Source organism: Lepus europaeus, chromosome 4, assembly GCF_033115175.1.
Source record: "Lepus europaeus isolate LE1 chromosome 4, mLepTim1.pri, whole genome shotgun sequence".
NCBI lineage: Eukaryota > Metazoa > Chordata > Mammalia > Lagomorpha > Leporidae > Lepus > Lepus europaeus.
In genome coordinates this window covers 104,235,649-104,255,192 of record NC_084830.1, presented here as the reverse complement: position 1 = coordinate 104,255,192, position 19,544 = coordinate 104,235,649, and the positions used below count along the sequence as shown (strand labels likewise).

The 19,544-nt window shown below is 47.4% G+C and overlaps 1 protein-coding gene across 4 annotated transcripts in view; it reads left to right on the top strand.

The window, feature by feature from the left end:
- Nucleotides 1–19,544, top strand: part of NSD1 (nuclear receptor binding SET domain protein 1) — a 156,518-nt gene extending 136,974 nt beyond the window's left edge. For all 4 annotated transcript variants that reach the window (XM_062188632.1, XM_062188631.1, XM_062188633.1 and 1 more), the window contains exons 20-23: nucleotides 279–420; nucleotides 7,688–7,794; nucleotides 11,116–11,320; nucleotides 13,246–19,544. In XM_062188632.1, coding sequence (XP_062044616.1) covers nucleotides 279–420; nucleotides 7,688–7,794; nucleotides 11,116–11,320; nucleotides 13,246–14,876 — 2,085 coding nt within the window. In that variant the 3' untranslated portion in view covers nucleotides 14,877–19,544. The remainder of the gene's footprint in view (nucleotides 1–278; nucleotides 421–7,687; nucleotides 7,795–11,115; nucleotides 11,321–13,245) is intronic.

Below are 19,544 nucleotides of genomic sequence, written 5' to 3'. Positions count from 1 at the left end.
AGTGGAACAGCCAGAACTTGAACCAGAGTCCATATGGAATGCTGGTGCTGCAGGCATTGGTTTTACCCACAGTGCCGGCACCCAGTCCTGGGTCTTCAGAGTTTATGGAGTGAACCAGGGAATGGGGGAATCTCTTCCTCTCTCTAGCTACCTCATCATTCATATAACAAATAAATAATAAATGTTATAAATAGAAATTAGCTTATTAGAGAGAATAAGTGTAGATCAAAAGCAGAGATCTCAAGAGGCCTTAAGTACAACTTCTCTTGGAATTCTAGGACCGAATCATTGATGCTGGTCCCAAAGGAAATTATGCTCGGTTCATGAATCATTGCTGTCAGCCCAACTGTGAAACCCAGAAGTGGTCTGTGAATGGAGATACCCGCGTTGGCCTTTTTGCCCTGAGTGACATTAAAGCAGGTAAGAATCATTTTAGGTATTCTAGAGCTACGACCTGAATTTCAGTCTTATCATCTAAAAGTTCCATATGCCTATTGTCCAGAGTGAAGTTTCCAAAGTTCGGAGGACAGGCGGAGGGTTTGGTGCGCCTCCCTTGTGATGCTCACATCCTGTATTAGATTATCTGGGTTTAAGTCATAGTCTGGTTTTCTAATGTGCCCACCCTGAGAGGCTAAACATGATGGTTCAAGAAACTGGGTCCCTGCAACCCAGGTTGGAGACCTGGATTCCATTCCACATCAACAGATGGATGGTCTGTCTCTGCTCCCTCCCCATACCCCCCACGGTGTATGTGTGTTTCAGATAGAGAACGAGAAGATAATCTTTCCCCTTTTTGTGTGCATGGTTCTGTGACATTAAGTCTGTTCACACTGTTGCATGGTCATCACCATCATCCATCTCCAGGATTCTTTCATCTTCCCCAACTGAATCTCTGTCCCTATTATCAACCCTCTCTCCATAGCCCTGAGCAGCCACCATTCTGTGTATGTCTCTGAATTTTGACTACTTTAGAAGAGTCATATAAATAGGATTGTGCTGTTCTCCTTTTGTGACTGTATCATTTCACATATCATAAATTGCCAGCCTTCTGTGTCTCCTCTCACCTGCCCTTCCACAGTTGCCCTACTTCCACTGTATAAACCAGAGATTCAGCTCTCGCCACCCAGATCTTACAGGGCTTGGCCCAAAGGCTGTTTTAAGAAACTAACAGGCCGGCACCACGGCTCGCTAGGCTAATCCTCCACCTGTGGAGCCTGCACACCGGGTTCTAGTCCCGGTTAGGGCACCGGATTCTGTCCCGGTAGCTCCTCTTCCAGTCCAGCTCTCTGCTGTGGCCCAGAAAGGCAGTGGAGGATGGCCCAAGTGCTTGGGCACCTGCACACGCATGGGAGACCAGGAAGAAGCACTTGGCTCCTTGGCTTCGGATCGGCACAGCGCCGACCGTAGTGGCCATTTGGGGGGTTAACCAACGGAAGGAAGACCTTTCTCTCTGTCTCTCTAACTCTGCCTGTCAAAAAAAAAAGAAAAGAAAAGAAAAGAAAAAAAGAAAAAAAAAAAAAGAAAGAAAAGGAAAAAAAGAAAAACTAACAAAAACCCACCTTGGAGTTAGACCTTTGGAGAACGCACAGCTGATTTGCTGGCCTGGAGGCCTGTGTCTCTAAGAATAAAAATGCAGAAGTAAGGTGGTTGCAACCAGGACAAATATTAAGATGTTTATTTGAATTGAAAGTAAATCTGAGAGCTGGCTTTTTGTCACAGCAGTTTAAGCCCCTACCTACTAACCTGGCACCCCATATGAGCGCTGATTCAAGTCCTGGCTGCTCCACTTCCAGTCCAGCTCCCTGTTAATATGCCTGCAAGAGCAGTCAAAGATGACCCAGGTAGTTGGGGCCCCCAACATCCACATGGAAGACCTGGGTAGACTTCCAGGATCATGACTTTGGCTTCGCCCAGCGCTGGCTGTTGTAGTCATTTGGATCTGTTTCTCCTTCTCTCTGTCTTTAACTCTGCCTTTCAAGTAAATAAGTAAAATCGTCTTTTTCTTTCTTTTTTTTTTTTTTTTTAAAAAAAGGAGAGAGAAAGGAAAGAAAGAATCTGATATAGCTAAGTGATTTGATGATGAAGTTACATGATGGATATTTTCATAAATTAAATCATTCTAAGATTGGACATGACACACTCCAGTTAACATCGTTTTTTAAAGTATTTATTTATTAATTTGTTTTGAAAGAGTTATAGACAGAGCTGCAGAGACCGAAAGATCTTCTATTTCTTTTTTTTTTTTTTTTTTTTTGTTTTAACAGGCAGAGTGGATAGTGAGAGAGAGAGAGAAAGGTCTTCATTTTTGCCGTTGGTTCACCCTCCAATGGCCACTGTGGCCAGCGCATCTCGCTAATCCGAAGCCAGGAGCCAGGTGCTTCTCCCGGTCTCCCATGCGGGTGCAGGGCCCAAGGACTTGGGCCATCCTCCACTGCCTTCCTGCGCCATAACAGAGAGCTGGCCTGGAAGAGGGGCAACCGGGATTGAATCCGGCGCCCCAACTGGGACTAGAACCTGGTGTGCCAGCGCCGCAGGGCGGAGGATTAGCCTGATAAGCCACGGCGCCGGCTAGATCTTCTATTTCTCGTTCACTCCCCAGATAGCTAAAACGGCCAGGTAGGGCCAGGCCAAAGCCAGGACCCCAGGAGCTTCTTCCAGGTCTCCCGTGTGGGTGCTGGGGCCCAAGTTCTTCGACCATGCTTTGCTGCTTTATTCAGGCATTGTTAGGGCACTGAATCAGAAGTGGAATAGCGGCTGGCGCCATGGCTCAATAGGCTAATCCTCCGCCTGCAGTGCCAGCATACCGGGTTCTAGTCCCAATCGGGGCACCGATTCTGTCCCGGTTGCCCCTCTTCCAAGCCAGCTCTCTGCTATGGCCCAGGAGTGCAGTGGAGGATGGCCCAAGTGCTTGGGCCCAGCACCCACATTGGAGACCAGGAGAAGCACCTGGCTCCTGGCTTTGGATCAGCGCAGTGCGCTGGCCTCAGCACGCTGGCTGCAGCAGCCATTGGAGGGTGAACCAACGGCAAAAGGAAGACCTTTCTTTCTTTCTTTCTCCTCTCTCTCACTGTCCACTCTGCCTGTCAAAAAAAAAAAAAGAAGAAGAAGAAGTGGAACAGCCAGGACATGAATCAACGCCCAAACGGGCCCGATTTTTAAAACATTTAAAAGCGTGGGCCGTTGCCGTGGTTCACTTGGCTAATCCTCTGCCTGTGGCCCCAGCATCCCATATGGGCACTGGGTTCTAGTCCCAATTGCTCCTCTTCCAGTCCAGCTGTCTGCTGTGGCCCTGGAGGGCAGTGGAGGATGGCCCAAGTGCTTGGACCCCTGCACCCGCGTTGGAGACCAGGAAGAAGGACCGGGCTCCTGGCTTCGGATCAGCGCAGCTCCGGCCATAGCGGCCATTTGGGTTGTTCTCTCTCTCTCTCACTGTCTATCTGTATCCATAAAAAAAAAAAAAAAAAGTGTGTAAAATTTTGGATTTTCAAAAAAAAAGTTGCATGAGTTTTCAAAATGTGTATTCTAGAGACATTAGTCAAACAGTTGAAAATCATTGTCCCACATTAACCTCAGTACTTAAAAATTACAATAGTATAGTCTACTATTAAAAGCAGAAATCCCACTTGAACATTCTGGAAGAAGATTTAAGTCAGGCTGGCGCCGTGGCTTAACAGGCTAATCCTCCGCCTTGCGGTGCCGACACACCAGGTTCTAGTCCTGGTTGGGGCGCTGGATTCTATCCCGGTTGCCCCTCTTCCAGGCCAGCTCTCTGCTATGGCCCGGAAGGCAGTGGAGGATGGCCTAAGTCCTTGGGCCCTGCACCCCATGGGAGACCAGGAGAAGCACCTGGCTCCTGGCTTTGGACCAGCGAGATGCGCCAGCCGCAGCGGCCATTGGAGGGTGAACCAACGGCAAAAAGGAAGACCTTTCTCTCTGTCTGTCTCTCTATCACTATCCACTCTGCCTGTCAAGAAAAAAAAAAAAAAAATTTGACACTCTTAAGAAAAAAAAAAAGATTTAAGTCAACCTCAGAGATACTAATGAACTTAAAATAATTAGAAAACCTTATGATTAGCTCTTGTTCTGTGTGTGTTTAATTGGTGGGACGTTCATTCTACTTCCAGCTCCATTCTCTCCCCTATTATTTGAATGGCAGAGTTACAGAGAGGATGAGGGGAGAAAGAGAGAGGGAGGGAGCGAGGGTCGAGGGAGCTCACGACCCACATGGCCACAACAGCCAGAACTGAGCCAATCTGAGGTTTTGTCTGGGTCTCCCACGCAGGTGCAGAGGTCCAAGCACTTGGACCCTCTTCCACTGCTTTCCCAGGCCACAAGCAGAGAGCTTGGTCTGTAGAGGAGCAGGCGGGACTTAAATGTGCACCCATATGGGTTCCAGCCCTGAAGGCAGCAGCTTAACTCGTTGTGCCACAGCACTAGGCCTTAAATTTTTGTTTTTCTATTTAGAAAGAGAACCTTTGGGTCAGCACCAGGTTCTAGTCCCTATTGCTCCTTTTCCAGTCCAGCTCTCTGCTGTGGCCCTGGAGGGCAGTGGAGGATGACCCAAGTGCTTGGGCCCTGCACCCGTATGGGAGACCAGGAGGAAGGACCTGGCTCCTGGCTTTGGATCAGTGCGGTGCGCCAGCCACAGCGCGCCAGCTGCAGCGGCCATTGTGGGGTGAACCAACAGAAGGAAGATCTTTCTCTCTGTCTCTCTCTCACTGTGCAACTCTGTCAAATTAAAACAAAACAAAACAAAACTTCACATTCTTTCAAAAGATAAAAAAAGAAAGAGAACCTGTATTTACAGAGAGAGAGCCCCCATCTACCGGTTCAGTCTCCACATGCCTGTAATGGCTAGGGCTGGGCCAGTCCAAAGTGGGGAGCTAGTAACTGAATTACTTTACAAATGACTGCTTCCTCCCAGGGTCTTCCTTGGCAGGAAGCAGGCTTCAGGAGCTGGAGCTGGTGACTGGACTCAGGCACTCCAGTGAGGGATCTGGGTGTCTTAACAGCTAGGCTAACCTCCTCCCTTTTCTTTACAATTTGAATATATTGCCTGGTTTTCTTTTAGGCTTTTTACAATTTTAAATTTAAAAATTTTCTGATTCAAAAAGCTGAGCCCACCTAGTTCCTTTCTTCTGTTTTGTATTTGCTGTTGATTAAGTATTACATGATGCATGTAAAAGCACTTTAATATCACTATCCATTGCACTCTGCTTGACAAAATGATGCTGATTTGAAAATGCTGACTTGTATCAAGTTTTTGGAGTGAATGGCTTCAAGGTAGTTCATGTAGATTTCTCCTTTGTAACAATGATGATTAAGCAAATAATACCATGTATATCAGGCATTATTCTAAGCATATTATCTCATTTAGTCCTTACAAAACTACTGTAAAGAAGGTGGAGTTATTCCTGTGATACTCGTAGTTGTGGATCTGATGCTTCTCTCACTCTTCCCCTTTCCTCTCTAACCACTGCAGTGTGGACTGGTTCCTCTTTATTGATTACCAAGTGTTACTTAGTCATATGACTTCAGCTCTAACATGCCTGCCCACTGTTTTCAGCATCACACTTCCACTCGGCTCCCTCAGTCTGTATTCCTGTACTTGGCTTCCTCTGACTTGTGTAGCCATAGAGTTCTCTTCTCCCCTATTCACTCAGCACAGGTGACTTGGTGCTGGCATTCACATGCCTTGTTCCTGTCCTCATGTGGCTTCTGGTCTCCATGGGTGGGATGGAGAGTATTGGACAGAATGTGCTACGTATATGCGTGCCTATTGGAATTAAACCCTGAGCAGATGGAGTCAAGACTTCTCATTCAACTCTTCTGTGCTCATCACAAACTCGCTGTTTCCCATGTGTGCCATCCTCACTCTTTGTCCCTTCTGTGATGCTCTTTCCTATTGCAAATAACTGTACATCTATCAAGGGTTTTTGTATTTTGGACTCTTCTAGAATAGTTTCACTGTTAAATTTATGAGGTCTGATACCTTTTGATGTAATTTTGTCCTTTATGTGATGTCTGCCAGTAAGATGTTCACGCAGCAAATTATGCTAGTGTTTCTGTTTTCCTATATTTCTGTATAGAGTGGCATTATAAGAGAGAGAGAGAGATCTTCCATCCGCTGGTTGTCTCCCCAATTGGCTGCAGTGGCTGAAGTTGCACCAGTCTGAAGCCAGGAGCCAGGAGCTTCTTCTGGGTCTCCCACATGGGTGCAGGGGCCCAAGGACTTGGGCCATCTCTACTGCCTTCCTAGGCCATAGCAGAGAGCTGGATTGGAAGTGGAGCAGCCAGAACTTGAACTGGTGCCCATATAGGATGCCAGCACCACAGGCAGCAGCTTTACTCGCTATCCCACAGCGCCGGCCCTTTGAATGTTATTTTGAGTTTGAATGTCTTTGTCTTTTATTTCTACTTAAAGTTACAGTTTATAGTAGTACACTTCTTTCATTTTTTTAAACATTTATTTTGTTTATTTGAAAAGCAAAGTTAAAAAAGAAAGATCGAGATCGAGAGATCTGCTGGTTGACTCCCTAAATGGCTGAAACAGCCAGGGCTGGGCTAGGCTTGAAGTCAGTAACCCAGAGGCTTCATCCAGGTCTCCCACATGGGTACAGGGGCCCATGGACTTGGGCCATCTTTCACTGCCTATCCAAGCTCATTAGTAGGGAGCTGGATCCAAAGTACAGCAGCCAGGGTTCAAATTGGCACCCATATGGAATGCCAGTGCTGTAGGCCGGGGCTTTACTTACTACTGCCCTGTATACTTTTTTTTTAACGTTTACAAATTATTGCTGTGTGCCTAATGTCAGATTCTCTTTTAAAAAAAAAACTGAATTTTTTTTTTTTTTCCCATTTATCAAGTGGTCTACTCAGGGTTCAGATCTCTGTGACAGGTAGAAGCCTAATTTGGATGTGCTGCCAGGTAAGATGTGCTCACCTGGGCACAGACCAACAGATTTCCTTCATGCTCGAATTCCCAGTGCCTGGCACACACATATAGGACAAGTTGTTAATTAATGTACTTTGAATCTAAATGGTTAGAAAACAAATGAAAAGCAACTTGAGATAATTTACACTGCTATAGCAAAAGTTATTCTAAAAATTATCTTTGGATCCATTTAAATTTTTCTTTTATTAATAAGTTGTATCAGCTGATAAATTAATGTTATAGGATTAGAATTCATTAAAATAAGGAATTTAGAGTTAATAAATCTTTTTATCTTCTGGTTAAAATATTCATTTGGGGCTGCCGGTGCTGTTTTACAGCAGGTTAAAGCCCTGGCATTAAGCGCCGGCATCCCATATGGGCGCCAGTTCCAGTCCTGGCTGCTCCTCTTCTGATCCAGCTCTCTGCTATGGCCTGGCTTAGCAGTAGAACATGGCCCAAGTTCTTGGGCTCCTGCACCCACATGGGAGACCTGGAAGAAGCTCCTGGCTCCTGGCTCCTAGCTTCGGATTGGCACAGCTCTGGTTATTGCGGCCATCTGGGGAGTGAACCAGCAGGTGGAAGACCTCTCTCGCTGTCTCTCTCTGTCTCTACCTCTCTCTGTAACACTGTCTGTCAAATAAATAAAATAATTATTTTAAAAAATTCTTTTGGAAATTAATATACTTTATAATTAATACAGAAATAATATTTCTAACCCCACAGATATTAATGTTTTCACTGTCTCTAATGCAGGCACTGAACTTACCTTCAACTATAACCTAGAATGTCTTGGGAATGGAAAAACTGTTTGCAAATGTGGAGCCCCGAACTGCAGTGGCTTCCTGGGCGTAAGGCCAAAGGTAGGACTCTTCCAGATTTTGTCTTGGGAATAACAATGTGGTCCTCTTTCCCTAACAGTTAGGAATGAGTCTTCGTTTTAAGATTTATTTTCATATACATATGGCAGAGTGATAGATTTTCCATCTATTGATCCATTCTCTAAATGCCCCACAGCAGCCACAAGTGGGCAATGCCAAAGCTGAGAGCCAGGAGTTCCATCCGGATCTCCCTAACAGTGGTAAGGGACCATCATCTGCTGCCTCCCCTCTACATTAGCAGGAGGTTGGATCAGAAGCAGAGCACTCTAATGTGGGATGCAGGCCTCCTAAGCAGCAGCTTAACCTGCCACACCACAGTGCCTGCGCCAGAAGAAATGGTGACATTAAGTAGGAATCAGTGGTCCCTGGGAAGGTACTCAGTATTCTAATGATCAGTTTGGTTAGACAAGAGGGGATCTTTGTATATTTTTGAAGTTTTTTGATAATCTGACTTTAATTAGTGATTTGCTACATTTCCAGATAAGAAAACTGCAAAACTGGCCGGCGCCGTGGCTCAACAGGCTAATCCTCTGCCTTGCAGCGCCGGCACACCGGGTTCCAGTCCCGGTTGGGGCGCCGGATTCTATCCCAGTTGCCCTTCTTCCAGGCCAGCTCTCTGCTATGGCCCAGGAAGGCAGTGGAGGATGGCCCAAGTCCTTGGGCCCTGCACCCACATGGGAGACCAGGAGAAGCACCTGGCTCCTGCCTTCGGATCAGCGTGATGCGCTGGCCGCAGCGGCCATTGGAGGGTGAACCAACGGCAAAACCGAAGACCTTTCTCTCTGTCTCTCTCACTATCCACTCTGCCTGTAAAAAAAAAAAAGAAAAGAAAAGAAAAAGAAAACTGCAAAACAACCCATAAATTAGGTTACTTCACACATTTTCATTGGTCTTAGCTGATCTCACATCTTCTAATATAAGCTACTTAGATTCTTGGTGTATCCATGTGGTTGGTCTGTCTCTCTTTTTCTTTCTAAAGATTCCAAAGAACTGAAGTTGAATCTAAGATTCTAGATGTAGTATGACACCACAGATAAAAATGGGACTCATTCTCACCATTATAACAGAATATAAATACCTGTTTTTTGTGGAATTTTTTTTAAAAGATTTTATTTATTTATTTGAGAAGTTGAATTACAGACAGAAAGAGGGAGAGACAGAGAAAGGTCTTTCATCTGCTGGTTCACTCCCCAGATGGCAGATCTGGAGCCAGGAGCCTCCTCCCTGGTCTCCCACGTGGGTGTAGAGGCCCAGGGACTTGGGCCATCTTCCACTGCTTTCCCAGGCCACAGCAGGGAGCTGGATTAGAAGAAGAGCATATGGGATGCTGGCATCGCAGGCAGTGGCTTTACCCACTACACCACAGCACCAGCCCTTCTTACATAGTCTTTTTAAAAAAATAAAAATATATTATTTATTTGAAAGGCAGAGACACACACAGAAGTAGCTGCCATCTGCTAGGTCACTCCCCAATGCCTGCAGTAAAGTCAGAAACTCCTTCCTGGTCTCCCAAGTACTTGAGCCATCTTCTGCCTTCCTATGCACATTAGCAAGATGCTGGGTCAAAAACAGAGTAGCCGAAACTCAAGCCAGCACTCTGATAGGAGGTGTCTGCATTGCAGGCGGTGATTTTTAACCCGCTTTGCACAACGCTTGACCCTTACATGGTCTTCTTAGCTGTTTTTAGTGACTAATTTTTTTATATAATGAATGGACTGTAATACATGCAAAATAGACTACATAGTGACTCCAGTTGGAGATTTCTTTCTTCTTCCTTCCTTCCTTCCTTCCTTCCTTCCTTCCTTCCTTCCTTCCTTTCTTTCTTTCTTTTTTTTTTTGGGGGGGACAGGCAGAGTGGACAGAGACAAAGGTCTTCCTTTTCCGTTGGTTCACCCCTCAATGGCTGCTGTAGCCGGCACACTGTGCTGATCCGAAGGCAGGAGCCAGGTGCTTCTCCTGGTCTCCCATGTGGGCACAGGACCCAAGGACTTGGGCCATCCTCCACTGCACTCCTGGCCACAGCAGAGAGCTGGCCTGGAAGAGGGGCAACCGGGACAGAATCCGGTGCCCGGACCGGGACTAGAGCCCGGTGTGCCGGTGCCGCAAGGCGGAGGATTAGCCTGTTGAGCCACGGCGCCGGCCTGAAAAATCATCTTTACATTATTATTGGGTTTTATGTAATTTTTATTTAGTTCGTTCGTTAAGTGGTCTTATCCTAAGGGGTATCAGTTGATTTCTGTAAATTAAAACATGAGCTTAATCCACAATTAGTTGTTTAAAGTGCACCAGGGATATCAGTTTATGCCTGTTAAGCCACGGCGCCGGCCCATCATTGCTTTTAGTGAACGGTGGCCTGTCACCAAAGGACAGATCTTAATTAAACTTTATAGATTGATTTTAGCTTTTTCTAAACTAAGCTGAAAAAAGTGATATAAGCCACAGGATTTAATGACCAGATGTGGGCTTAGGCAACACAGAGAAGACCTGCTTGTCACACCAGGGTCTGTCTTGGGAGGGATAGACAACAATGTAACTTGACTTAAAGATTCATAGCCTTGTTGAGGGCAAGGACCATGAGTTAATTTTCTGTCTTCTTAACACCCTGTTCAGTGGTTTGCTGAACAAATGCATATATATAGCAGTTGGCATTGTGGCACAATTTCAAATACCAACCTTCCATATCAGAGTATCAATTCAAATCCCAGCTACACAGATTCCTATCCAGCTTCCTGTTACCGCATCGGGAAAGCTGTGGAAGATGACTCAAGTGTGTGGGGCCTTGCTGCCCATGTGGGAGACCAGGTGTGGCTCCTGGCTGCTTTCTCTGGCCTGTTTCAGACTTGGCTGTTGTGACCATTTCTGGAATGAATCAGTGATGGAAGATACATCTCTGTCTTTCCCTCTCTGTAGCTTTACCTTTCACATAAATAAATCTTTTTAAAAAATGCATCTGTACACCCAGACAGGTATTCTTTAGCTTTGAAATTATGACAAACATAAAACTAAAACTTATAAAAGGGGTAACCTTTAATTTCAGTCTTATATGTCAGTCAAAAAAGCACTTTTTTTTTTTTTTTTAATCTCATTCAGGTAGTAGGAATAGTTGGTAAAAAGCACATGGTAATTGATGTTACCTCTGTTGGTTAGCTGATGTGCCAGGTGCTTTCTCTGTGTTTGATCTTCACAACAGTCTAAGAGTGGTGTCTTCCCAAAGGAGAGACCGAGGCTCAGAGAATAGTTAACTTGGTTGAGATTATGCAACTGTGTTGACAGAGTGCTGACTGCTCAATATATAACCTCTAGAATCAACCCATTGCCACAGAAGAAAAATCAAAGAAGTTCAAGAAGAAGCAGCCAGGGAAGCGCAGGAGCCAGGGCGAGATCACAAAGGAGCGAGAAGATGAGTGTTTCAGCTGTGGGGACGCTGGCCAGCTCGTCTCCTGCAAGAAGCCGGGCTGCCCGAAAGTTTACCACGCAGACTGTCTGAATCTGACCAAGCGGCCAGCAGGTCGGTGCCACGGTTTGTTCAGAGTGCCCCTTGCTTTCCACAAGGATTCTTGTGGTCTAATTGCATTTGCTTTAGTCAGGAGGAAAGTGCCATTTGCTTTTCTGTGCGTTATGTTGACAGATGTGGTTCATGTTCTGATTCTGGAAATACATGGCAGTGAAGGCTAGGATTTAAGGAAGGGAAACTCACCTGCTGTGTGTCAAGTCCTTCACCTACATGTATGTCATTTCATCCTCCCAGCAACCCATTAAGCTTAGTTTTCTTCCTGTAATGCATTTTAGGAAAATTAAGAGTCAGGATTAGTGTGATGAGTTACTACGAATCAGTGAGGAGCTGAGTTGAATGCCAGGTTTTGCTCTTACCTTCTGGAGATAGGAAGGTTGACATAGTAGATCTTTGGGGTCACTTTGGTCTTAGAGATGAGTTGACACCTTTTTACTTCCTACCCTGCTCCCATAGTGGGGTTTCCTCACACAGTGACTTTTCCCTGAAGGTTACTTGACTTTTGTCAGTGAGCACTTGAGAAAGTGTCTCTGGCAATTGTAATACCCAGGAATTTGTGGTTGGAGGAGTTGATAACCTTTTGGTAGTGATCTTGGGTTAGAGGATTTTAGAGATTTGAACATGCCATCTATCTTAAAGGACAAAAGGAGAAGCCAATAGGGAGCCATTCATGGAGAAGAGATTGTATGTCACTAATAACCAGTGTCCAGACATTGCAGAAAGAGGAGAACTTTGGGGTAGAAGTGAGAGGAGTTTGTTCCTGAATTGGCTTCCTTTAATGTGCATTTTGTCAGGGAAATGAAATAATGGAAACTGGGGTAGTGTGAGTGCAAGGCCGTAACACTGACCTGTCCATGCCAGGAAGTGAAATGAGGGATTTTTTTAGAGTCAGGTTGGCTGGGGCCAGGGTAGACCTGTGTATCCAGAGTGACATCTAGTGTAGTTTATTTTTTATTTATTTATTTATATTTGACAGGCAGAGTGGACAGTGAAAGAGAGACAGAGAGAAAGGTCTTCCTTTGCCCTTGGTTCACCCTCAAATGGTGGCCACAGCTGGCGCGCTGCGGCCGGCGCACTGTGCTGATCCGAACGCAAGAGCCAGGTGCTTCTCCTGGTCTCCCATGGGGTGCAGGGTCCAAGCACTTGGGCCATCCTCCACTGTACTCCTGGGCCACAGCAGAGAGCTGACCTGGAAGAGGGGCAACCGGGACAGAATCCGGCACCCCAACCAGGACTAGAACCCGGGGTGCCGGCGCCACAGGCAGAGGATTAGCCTAGTGAGCCGCGGCGCCGGCTCTAGTGTAGATTATTTGGGGCTGGTAGACTCATTTCTGTGTCAGTGGGGTAGTAAATGCAAGGCTCGGCTAGCTTTGGGTCTTTTCCCCCATTTCTGTGGGGATAACACAAATAAATTTTGCCAGATTGCAAGACTTAACATTGAGCATGGGTGAATCTGCTTCCATTTTTCCAGTTGTATTATATGTGCTTTCCTGTTCTTGTAAGTAACCACATAAGCAGGAGTTAGGTATCTGGGATGTTTATATTCCAGTTGAAGATTTAAAAGCTCTAAAGGACCAGTAGACTATGCAGAAATTGAAAGGAGTATCCAAAATTCCATCTAAGGGAAGCTTGTCCGAGGGGTCCGCTGTTGCTGGAAATAGTCATAGAAATATGAATTTATTCCTCTGCTTGTATTTAGGTGATACCTAGCTGCTCCTTGAGGCTCTGCTGTTACCTACTGTGTCATTTAGTGCAGAAAGGGAGACTGTACTCCCTGGGAAGGAGAGGTGGCAGTGAACTGTGTGAATTCTCTGAAGAGCAGCAGTTTGAGGGAGGCTCTGCAGTCACTCCCCTGAGCTTTCCCTCAGCCATGGCCTGTCTCCCTTTTCCCCCCTAAGGTTGTTTCTCTCCTGTGTTTTCAGGGAAGTGGGAGTGTCCGTGGCATCAGTGTGACGTGTGTGGGAAGGAAGCAGCCTCCTTCTGTGAGATGTGCCCCAGCTCCTTCTGCAAGCAGCATCGGGAAGGCATGCTGTTCATCTCCAAACTGGATGGGCGTCTATCTTGTACTGAGCACGATCCCTGTGGGCCCAACCCTCTGGAACCCGGGGAGATCCGTGAGTATGTGCCTCCCCCGGTACCACTGCCTCCAGGGCCGGGTGCTCACCTGGCAGAACAGTCATCAGGAACAGCTGCTCAGGGGCCCAAGATGTCAGATAAGCCACCTGCTGACACCAACCAGACGCTGCCACTCTCCAAAAAAGCTCTGGCAGGGACTTGTCAGAGGCCATTGCTGCCTGAAAGACCTCTTGAAAGAACTGACTCCAGGCCCCAGCTTTTAGATAGGGTCAGAGACCTTGCTGGGTCAGGGACCAAATCCCAACCCTTGGCATCCAGCCAGAGGCCACTGGACAGGTCACCTCCAGTGTCAGGACCAAGACCCCAGCTATCTGACAAGCCCTCTCCAGTGACTGGCCCAGGCTCCTCACCCTCAGTCAGGCCCCAACCACTGGAAAGACCTCTGGGGACAACTGACCCACGGCTGGATAAATCTATAGGTGCTGTCAGCCCACGGCCCCAGTCACTGGAGAAAACCCCAGTTCCCACTGGCCTACGACTTCTGCCACCAGACAGACTGCTAGTCACCAGCAGTCCCAAACCTCAGACTTCAGAGCGGCCCCCAGACAAATCCCATGCCCCTTTGTCCCAGAGACTCCCACCTCCTGAGAAAGTACTATCAGCCGTGGTCCAGACCTTGGTTGCTAAAGAAAAAGCACTGAGGCCTGTGGACCAGAATACTCAGTCAAAAAATAGAGCTGCTTTGGTGATGGATCTCATAGACCTAACCCCTCGCCAGAAGGAGCGGGCAGCATCTCCTCATGAGGTCACACCACAGGCTGATGAGAAGGTGCCGGTGTTGGAATCGAGCTCATGGGCAGCCAGCAAAGGCCTGGGGCATATGCCACGAGTGGTTGAGAAAGGCAGCATGTCAGAACCTCTTCTCCAGCCACCTGGAAAGACCGCAGCCCCTGCAGAGCACCCCTGGCAAGCTGTTAAATCACTCACCCAGGCCAGACTTCTTTCTCAGCCGCCTGCCAAGGCTTTTTTATATGAGCCAGCAACTCAGGCCTCAGGAAGAGCTCCTGCAGGGGCTGAGCAGACCCCAGGACCTCCCAGCCAAGCACCACTCCTGGTGAAGCAGGTGAAGCAGATGGCCGGAAGCCAGCAACTACCTGGACTTGCTGCCAAAACTGGGCAGTCCTTCAGGTCTCTTGGGAAGACCCCAGCCTCCCTCTCTACTGAAGAGAAGAAGTTGGCAACTCCAGAGCAGAGTTCCTGGGCCTTGGGGAAAACCTCAGCAGGGGCAGGGCTGTGGCCCATGGTGGCTGGACAGACACTGATGCAGTCCTGCTGGCCTGCGGGGAGCACACAGACATTGGCACAGACTTGCTGGTCTCTTGGAAGAGGGCAAGACCCCAAACCAGAGCAAAATACACTTCCAGCTCTAAACCAAGCTCCTTCCAATCACAAATGTGCAGAGTCAGAACAGAAGTAATACCAGTCAATGTCACATAACCAGACAAGTTGCCCCCCCCCCCCCCCGGTACCATTTGGGGAGAGGAATCTTCTCATTCTTTATTCCCTTTAAAAATCAGACCTACCCTCACACTTTTCCACTGATACTGTTTCCTTCCATACCAACACTCAGAACTCTTGTGGCATTAGCCAGTGGGGGCTTACAGTTGTGTCAGCCTTGTATGGAAATCCAAGTGGGCCCCAGCCAAGGAACAGACAGACTTCAGTCTCTTTCCTCCATCTTCTACATGGTCAACTTAAAATAAAAAGTCCACTCTGGAGTCAAACATGGAATTCAATTCCGCTGGTCAGGATGGAAGGTCTAGGGGCTCTCAGAGCTATCTCCCTAGCCCGACAGATCCCCACTGAGGGCACCTGATGGACCCTTGGGCAGAACTGATGTTCTTCAATTCAGTGCAGATTTCCTGTGCATTGATGTGTGCCAGGCCAGGTGCTAGTCACTGGCCCAAGCTGCAGAAATAAATGAGGCCTGATCCCTGTCAGCCTAAGATGCCTGCCTGGGAACCCAGGCTGTTTTCAGGAACCTTTTACCAGGAAATAACAGGAAGTTCTGCGGGGCCCTAGAGCTCCAACCTCATTTTGCAATGTCCTCTGTGGCACCACAAGTGGTTGTGTTGAGTAAGTGTCTCCTGTTTGGGGTGTGCGTGGAGCATGGGCCTGCACACCCATGCAGAGGTCTGCTAGCAGACAGAGGAGTGCTGTGTCAAGGCCAGGTGGGGCTGTTGACTGGGGCAGCCTCTGCTGCCTCTGGGCTGTGTAGTGTCTGAAGATCTGTCCTTGGAGGAGCAGCTGGTTAGGGAGAGCTGAGCTCTATGAAAATATAGCTTTTCCAGCATTGGAAGAAGGCAATTGGCAAGTTTACCTTTTCTACCAATTTTCCTCCTTTTACATGAACCCATGCCCATCCCCATCCCCGAACACTCAGGTGCTTTCAGATTTCAGCCTCGGGCAGTGGACATAGGGAATTTCTGGCAAGCTCTGAGCTAGATCCACCAGCTTCAGGAAGAGTGCCAGATCCTGATGGGAAATTACTCTGCTCTCTTGATCCTTTGCCCTCCCAACTGAATGGAGGAAGTTCTCTTCACCTCCCTGAGAACTGCTGTGTTCTCCATTGAGAGCACCTGTCTGCTGACTTAGCTCAGAGGCAAGCCAGAACCCTTCCCTTGAGACCAGTGAGGCGAGGTGTTTAGAGCAATGTCCTAAGAGATGACTCCTCATAACTGCTGATTATCTGTTACTGCTGCCCTGAGCTGGGGCCCAAGGGCTGGGAAATCTGTTGGTGCTACCTTGCCCTACCATTCGCCCGGCTCACTGACTGCCGACAGGAAGTTCTGTTTGGCTAGTCCCCTCACTCGCCCCCATGCCCTTGTTCCTAGACCAATGTGTTTACCTTTTTGCTTTGCCAACGTAGCCAGCAGCTTTAGCCAACAGGCCGTCTTCTGGCCCAACATCTCCTGGCCATGTCGTCCCTCCTATGGCTTTTACACCCTCAACAGGATTCTGTATTTTGTCCCGATTTCCTTCTCCCATGTTCCTACTGAGGTTACTCCATCACTTCCAAGGAAGGAACAGTAGTTGTTATAGAAGCATTTGCGCTTTATAGAGAGAATAAAAATAGAATCTGCTTTTATTTCCCAAAGTCTGTCTCTAGGGTTGAGACACTTGAACTCAGGCAGAGGGACGAGGCTGGGCAGGGCTGTCCCAAGTTTAGGGACCTCTCCCTGCATTTCACTGAGACCTCGGAATCTCCTCTGTGAATTCCACCTGCCTAGTTCTCCCCTTTCATGCTAACTCTTCCTAATCACCAGGGAGGAAAAGCTCTTTGTTCAAAAGGAAGAGAAAACATAAAGCATCTTATTTTCTTTTAAAAGAATTTTAAACCATGAAAAAGATATTTTTAAAGAAAATTCATCCAGAACATGAAAGTTGACTATATTAAGTATTTATCATGTGTGAGAATACGTATATAACTGCAGCTAGTAGGTCCCTTTCCCTGATCTCTTAGGTTGTATGAGTAGGGTTTGCTTGGTGCCAGTCCTGTGCCCTTTTCTCTCCTGTCATCTGTAGTTGTGATCAGAAGAAGATGCCCGCACTGCACTGTCGGCATCTTTTCACTGTGTTGTGTGCTAAATTACCGTAGCTCTTTGTTCCATGAAATAAACTGTGAATCGGGGGGGGTGGGGTGTGCAGGCTATGTAAAAATGTAAGTGGAGAAGTTTCATCCTGAACTAGCTTCACTGAAGTAGGCTTTGGTAGGTAATTGGCTAGACGGCCATCTAGACAATGTCTCACGAGACAGGAAGGACTGAGGGAAAGGGGGCCGTGATTAGCCACTCGGGTTGTGTTTGGTTCTTTCCATTCTCCACCATTCACTGGAGGCTGCTTTCTAGACCTGCCTCGGAAAACAGCTTGTGAGCTGTACCTGGTTTTGGGGGTCAGTTCTTCACCTGAATGGATGGACATCAGGCTTCCATCAGTGCCACTGAAAGACTCTCAGGTTGTGGATTAAAAGCTGGACATTGGAGCTTTTAGGCCCACTGACAGCGGCATCTGATTTTAGATTGTTAAAATCATGAAAGCAGTCACTATCCAACTAGAAGTAGAATCAGAACTATTGGAAATGAGACTCTTAAATGAAGGTGGGGAGGGAGTGACTTCGCAGCCCTTTTAGACTTCCTCAAGCCTATAAGGAGACCCTTTTCCCTAAGAGGGTGTGACTAGGCAGCTAAAGGAAACCTTTTATCATTGTGCAGGATTGGTACTGTGGTATTTGGATCTCAAGATAGCCTGCTTCCGACCGGCTCCCTAGGAGGGCTTTTTGAGGGGCAAGCTCTGTAAAGTCAAGAAATTATGGAAACGTTTGAAGTTTGCATTCAAAGCCTTATTTGTTTCTCCTGGTGGAGCCAACCCATTCTAATAGCAAAACAGCTATCATCGCTCCAAAATGTCCACGTTTTTAAAAAACGTCTGCTTTCTCCTGAAGTCCCTGAGTTTGATGATGTAAATCACTGTGCTGATCCACACCTTTAGCATTGATTAAAAAAAACACACACAACTTCTATTCTTTGAATCCCCCACGCACTACAGTCAGGACGTGTACTCACAGTCCTGTCCCGGGCTCAGCACCGCCTGCTCGCTGGAGCGGGACTCCCAGGCTGCCATTCTAATGCTGCCTCATGAGAACAGAACGGCAGGAAGGAGGTCGGGTCCTGGCACTGTCCCCGTGGAGAGGGATCAGGAGAGCACTGAACTTGGATGGGTTTTACCCTTTGCTCCTATAAAGTGGGTTTTCTCCTAAGGCTTTGTTTTGGAATAGTGTCACCCTCTTGGGGCTTATCAGCCAGGTCTGAGGGGCCTAGTGTCCTGTGCTCTGTGGATCATGGCAAGAAAGGAATTGCCTCAAGCCCCCTTCCCCTGCTGAGTAACCTCCGAGCTGTTCCATGTTAGACATTCCAGATCATTTAAAGCTAGGTGGCTGCTGCAAGAGGCTTTGATTGGCTGTGGCCAGTTCGCTCTCAGCTGAGCTTCCTAGGGCCAGGGCAGCAGGGCCAGAGGTTGCTGTAGAGTAAATTGAAACAAGAATAGATAATTGCTTTGTATACAAAAAAATGTAATGATGGTGCTAATTTCATGGTATAAATAAGCACTGCCACGGATTGAGGGACTGGTGACTTGAGAAACCCAGGTTCCTGCTTGGGAGATTTTATGTAGAAAGGTTTTTTTCAGGCTCTGTTAGAGGTGAGGACCCAGCAGAGCCTCAGCAAAGCCTGCACCCAACCCTGGAGTTAGTCCAGCATTCTCCAGAGGTGGAAGAGATCCCGTGTCCAGATGAAGGTGGCCATTGAGTTTCTCAGGGCTGGGGTCACCTTGTCCATAAGCCTCCGTCCACACTGCCTGGAACAGGTTGGTAGAGCTCTGGGTGTGGGGTCTCCCTGGGTTACCTCCTGCCCCTCTCTACCTCTTCCAGTCTCATGGGAGCACCTCTATAGCTCACGAAGATGAAAAGTAATATTTCTTAAGGACGTGGAAAGAGTTTATTTTAATTAGAAATCCACAGCCTTGGAAGAAATGTGTCTTACTAGTGTAAGCAAAAACAGCCTGTTCAACTCTTGTGTGGCCCTCCTCTAGAGCTGCTTTCCCATGACTTTGAAAACATCAGGCTGTTAGGGGGCTTCAGGTTTAACACCCTGGAAGTTGAGCCGAGCTTTGTGGACAAGAGGCAAGCACAGGAAGCAGAAGCAGAAATGGTTCTGGGTGCTTTAAACCTCTAGGGTCGGGCAGAGCCAGCAGTATCCAGGTGTGTGGTGGGTGCTGCCTGCATACATGCAGGTGACGAGGTGTGTTGGATGGGCAGTGCAGCACACAGGAGCTCCTGGAAGAGCAGCTGTTTAGGTCTTGGCAAAGCAACAAGCTGACGACAGAGATCTGTCTTTATATTTTTAAGAAAGGGGGACGGGGTGGGGGAGGGCGGGGGTCAGCCAAGGTCCGTCACGGTTTTCTCTGCCCTCCCCCCCTCCCCGGTCCCACAGATTGTCAGCTGTTAAGTGAAACTCCTAGTGAAAAAGAGGGAGCCCTGTGCTAGGAGTCTCCATAAACATGTACTGTAATTCTTTGTATATAGAAAAAA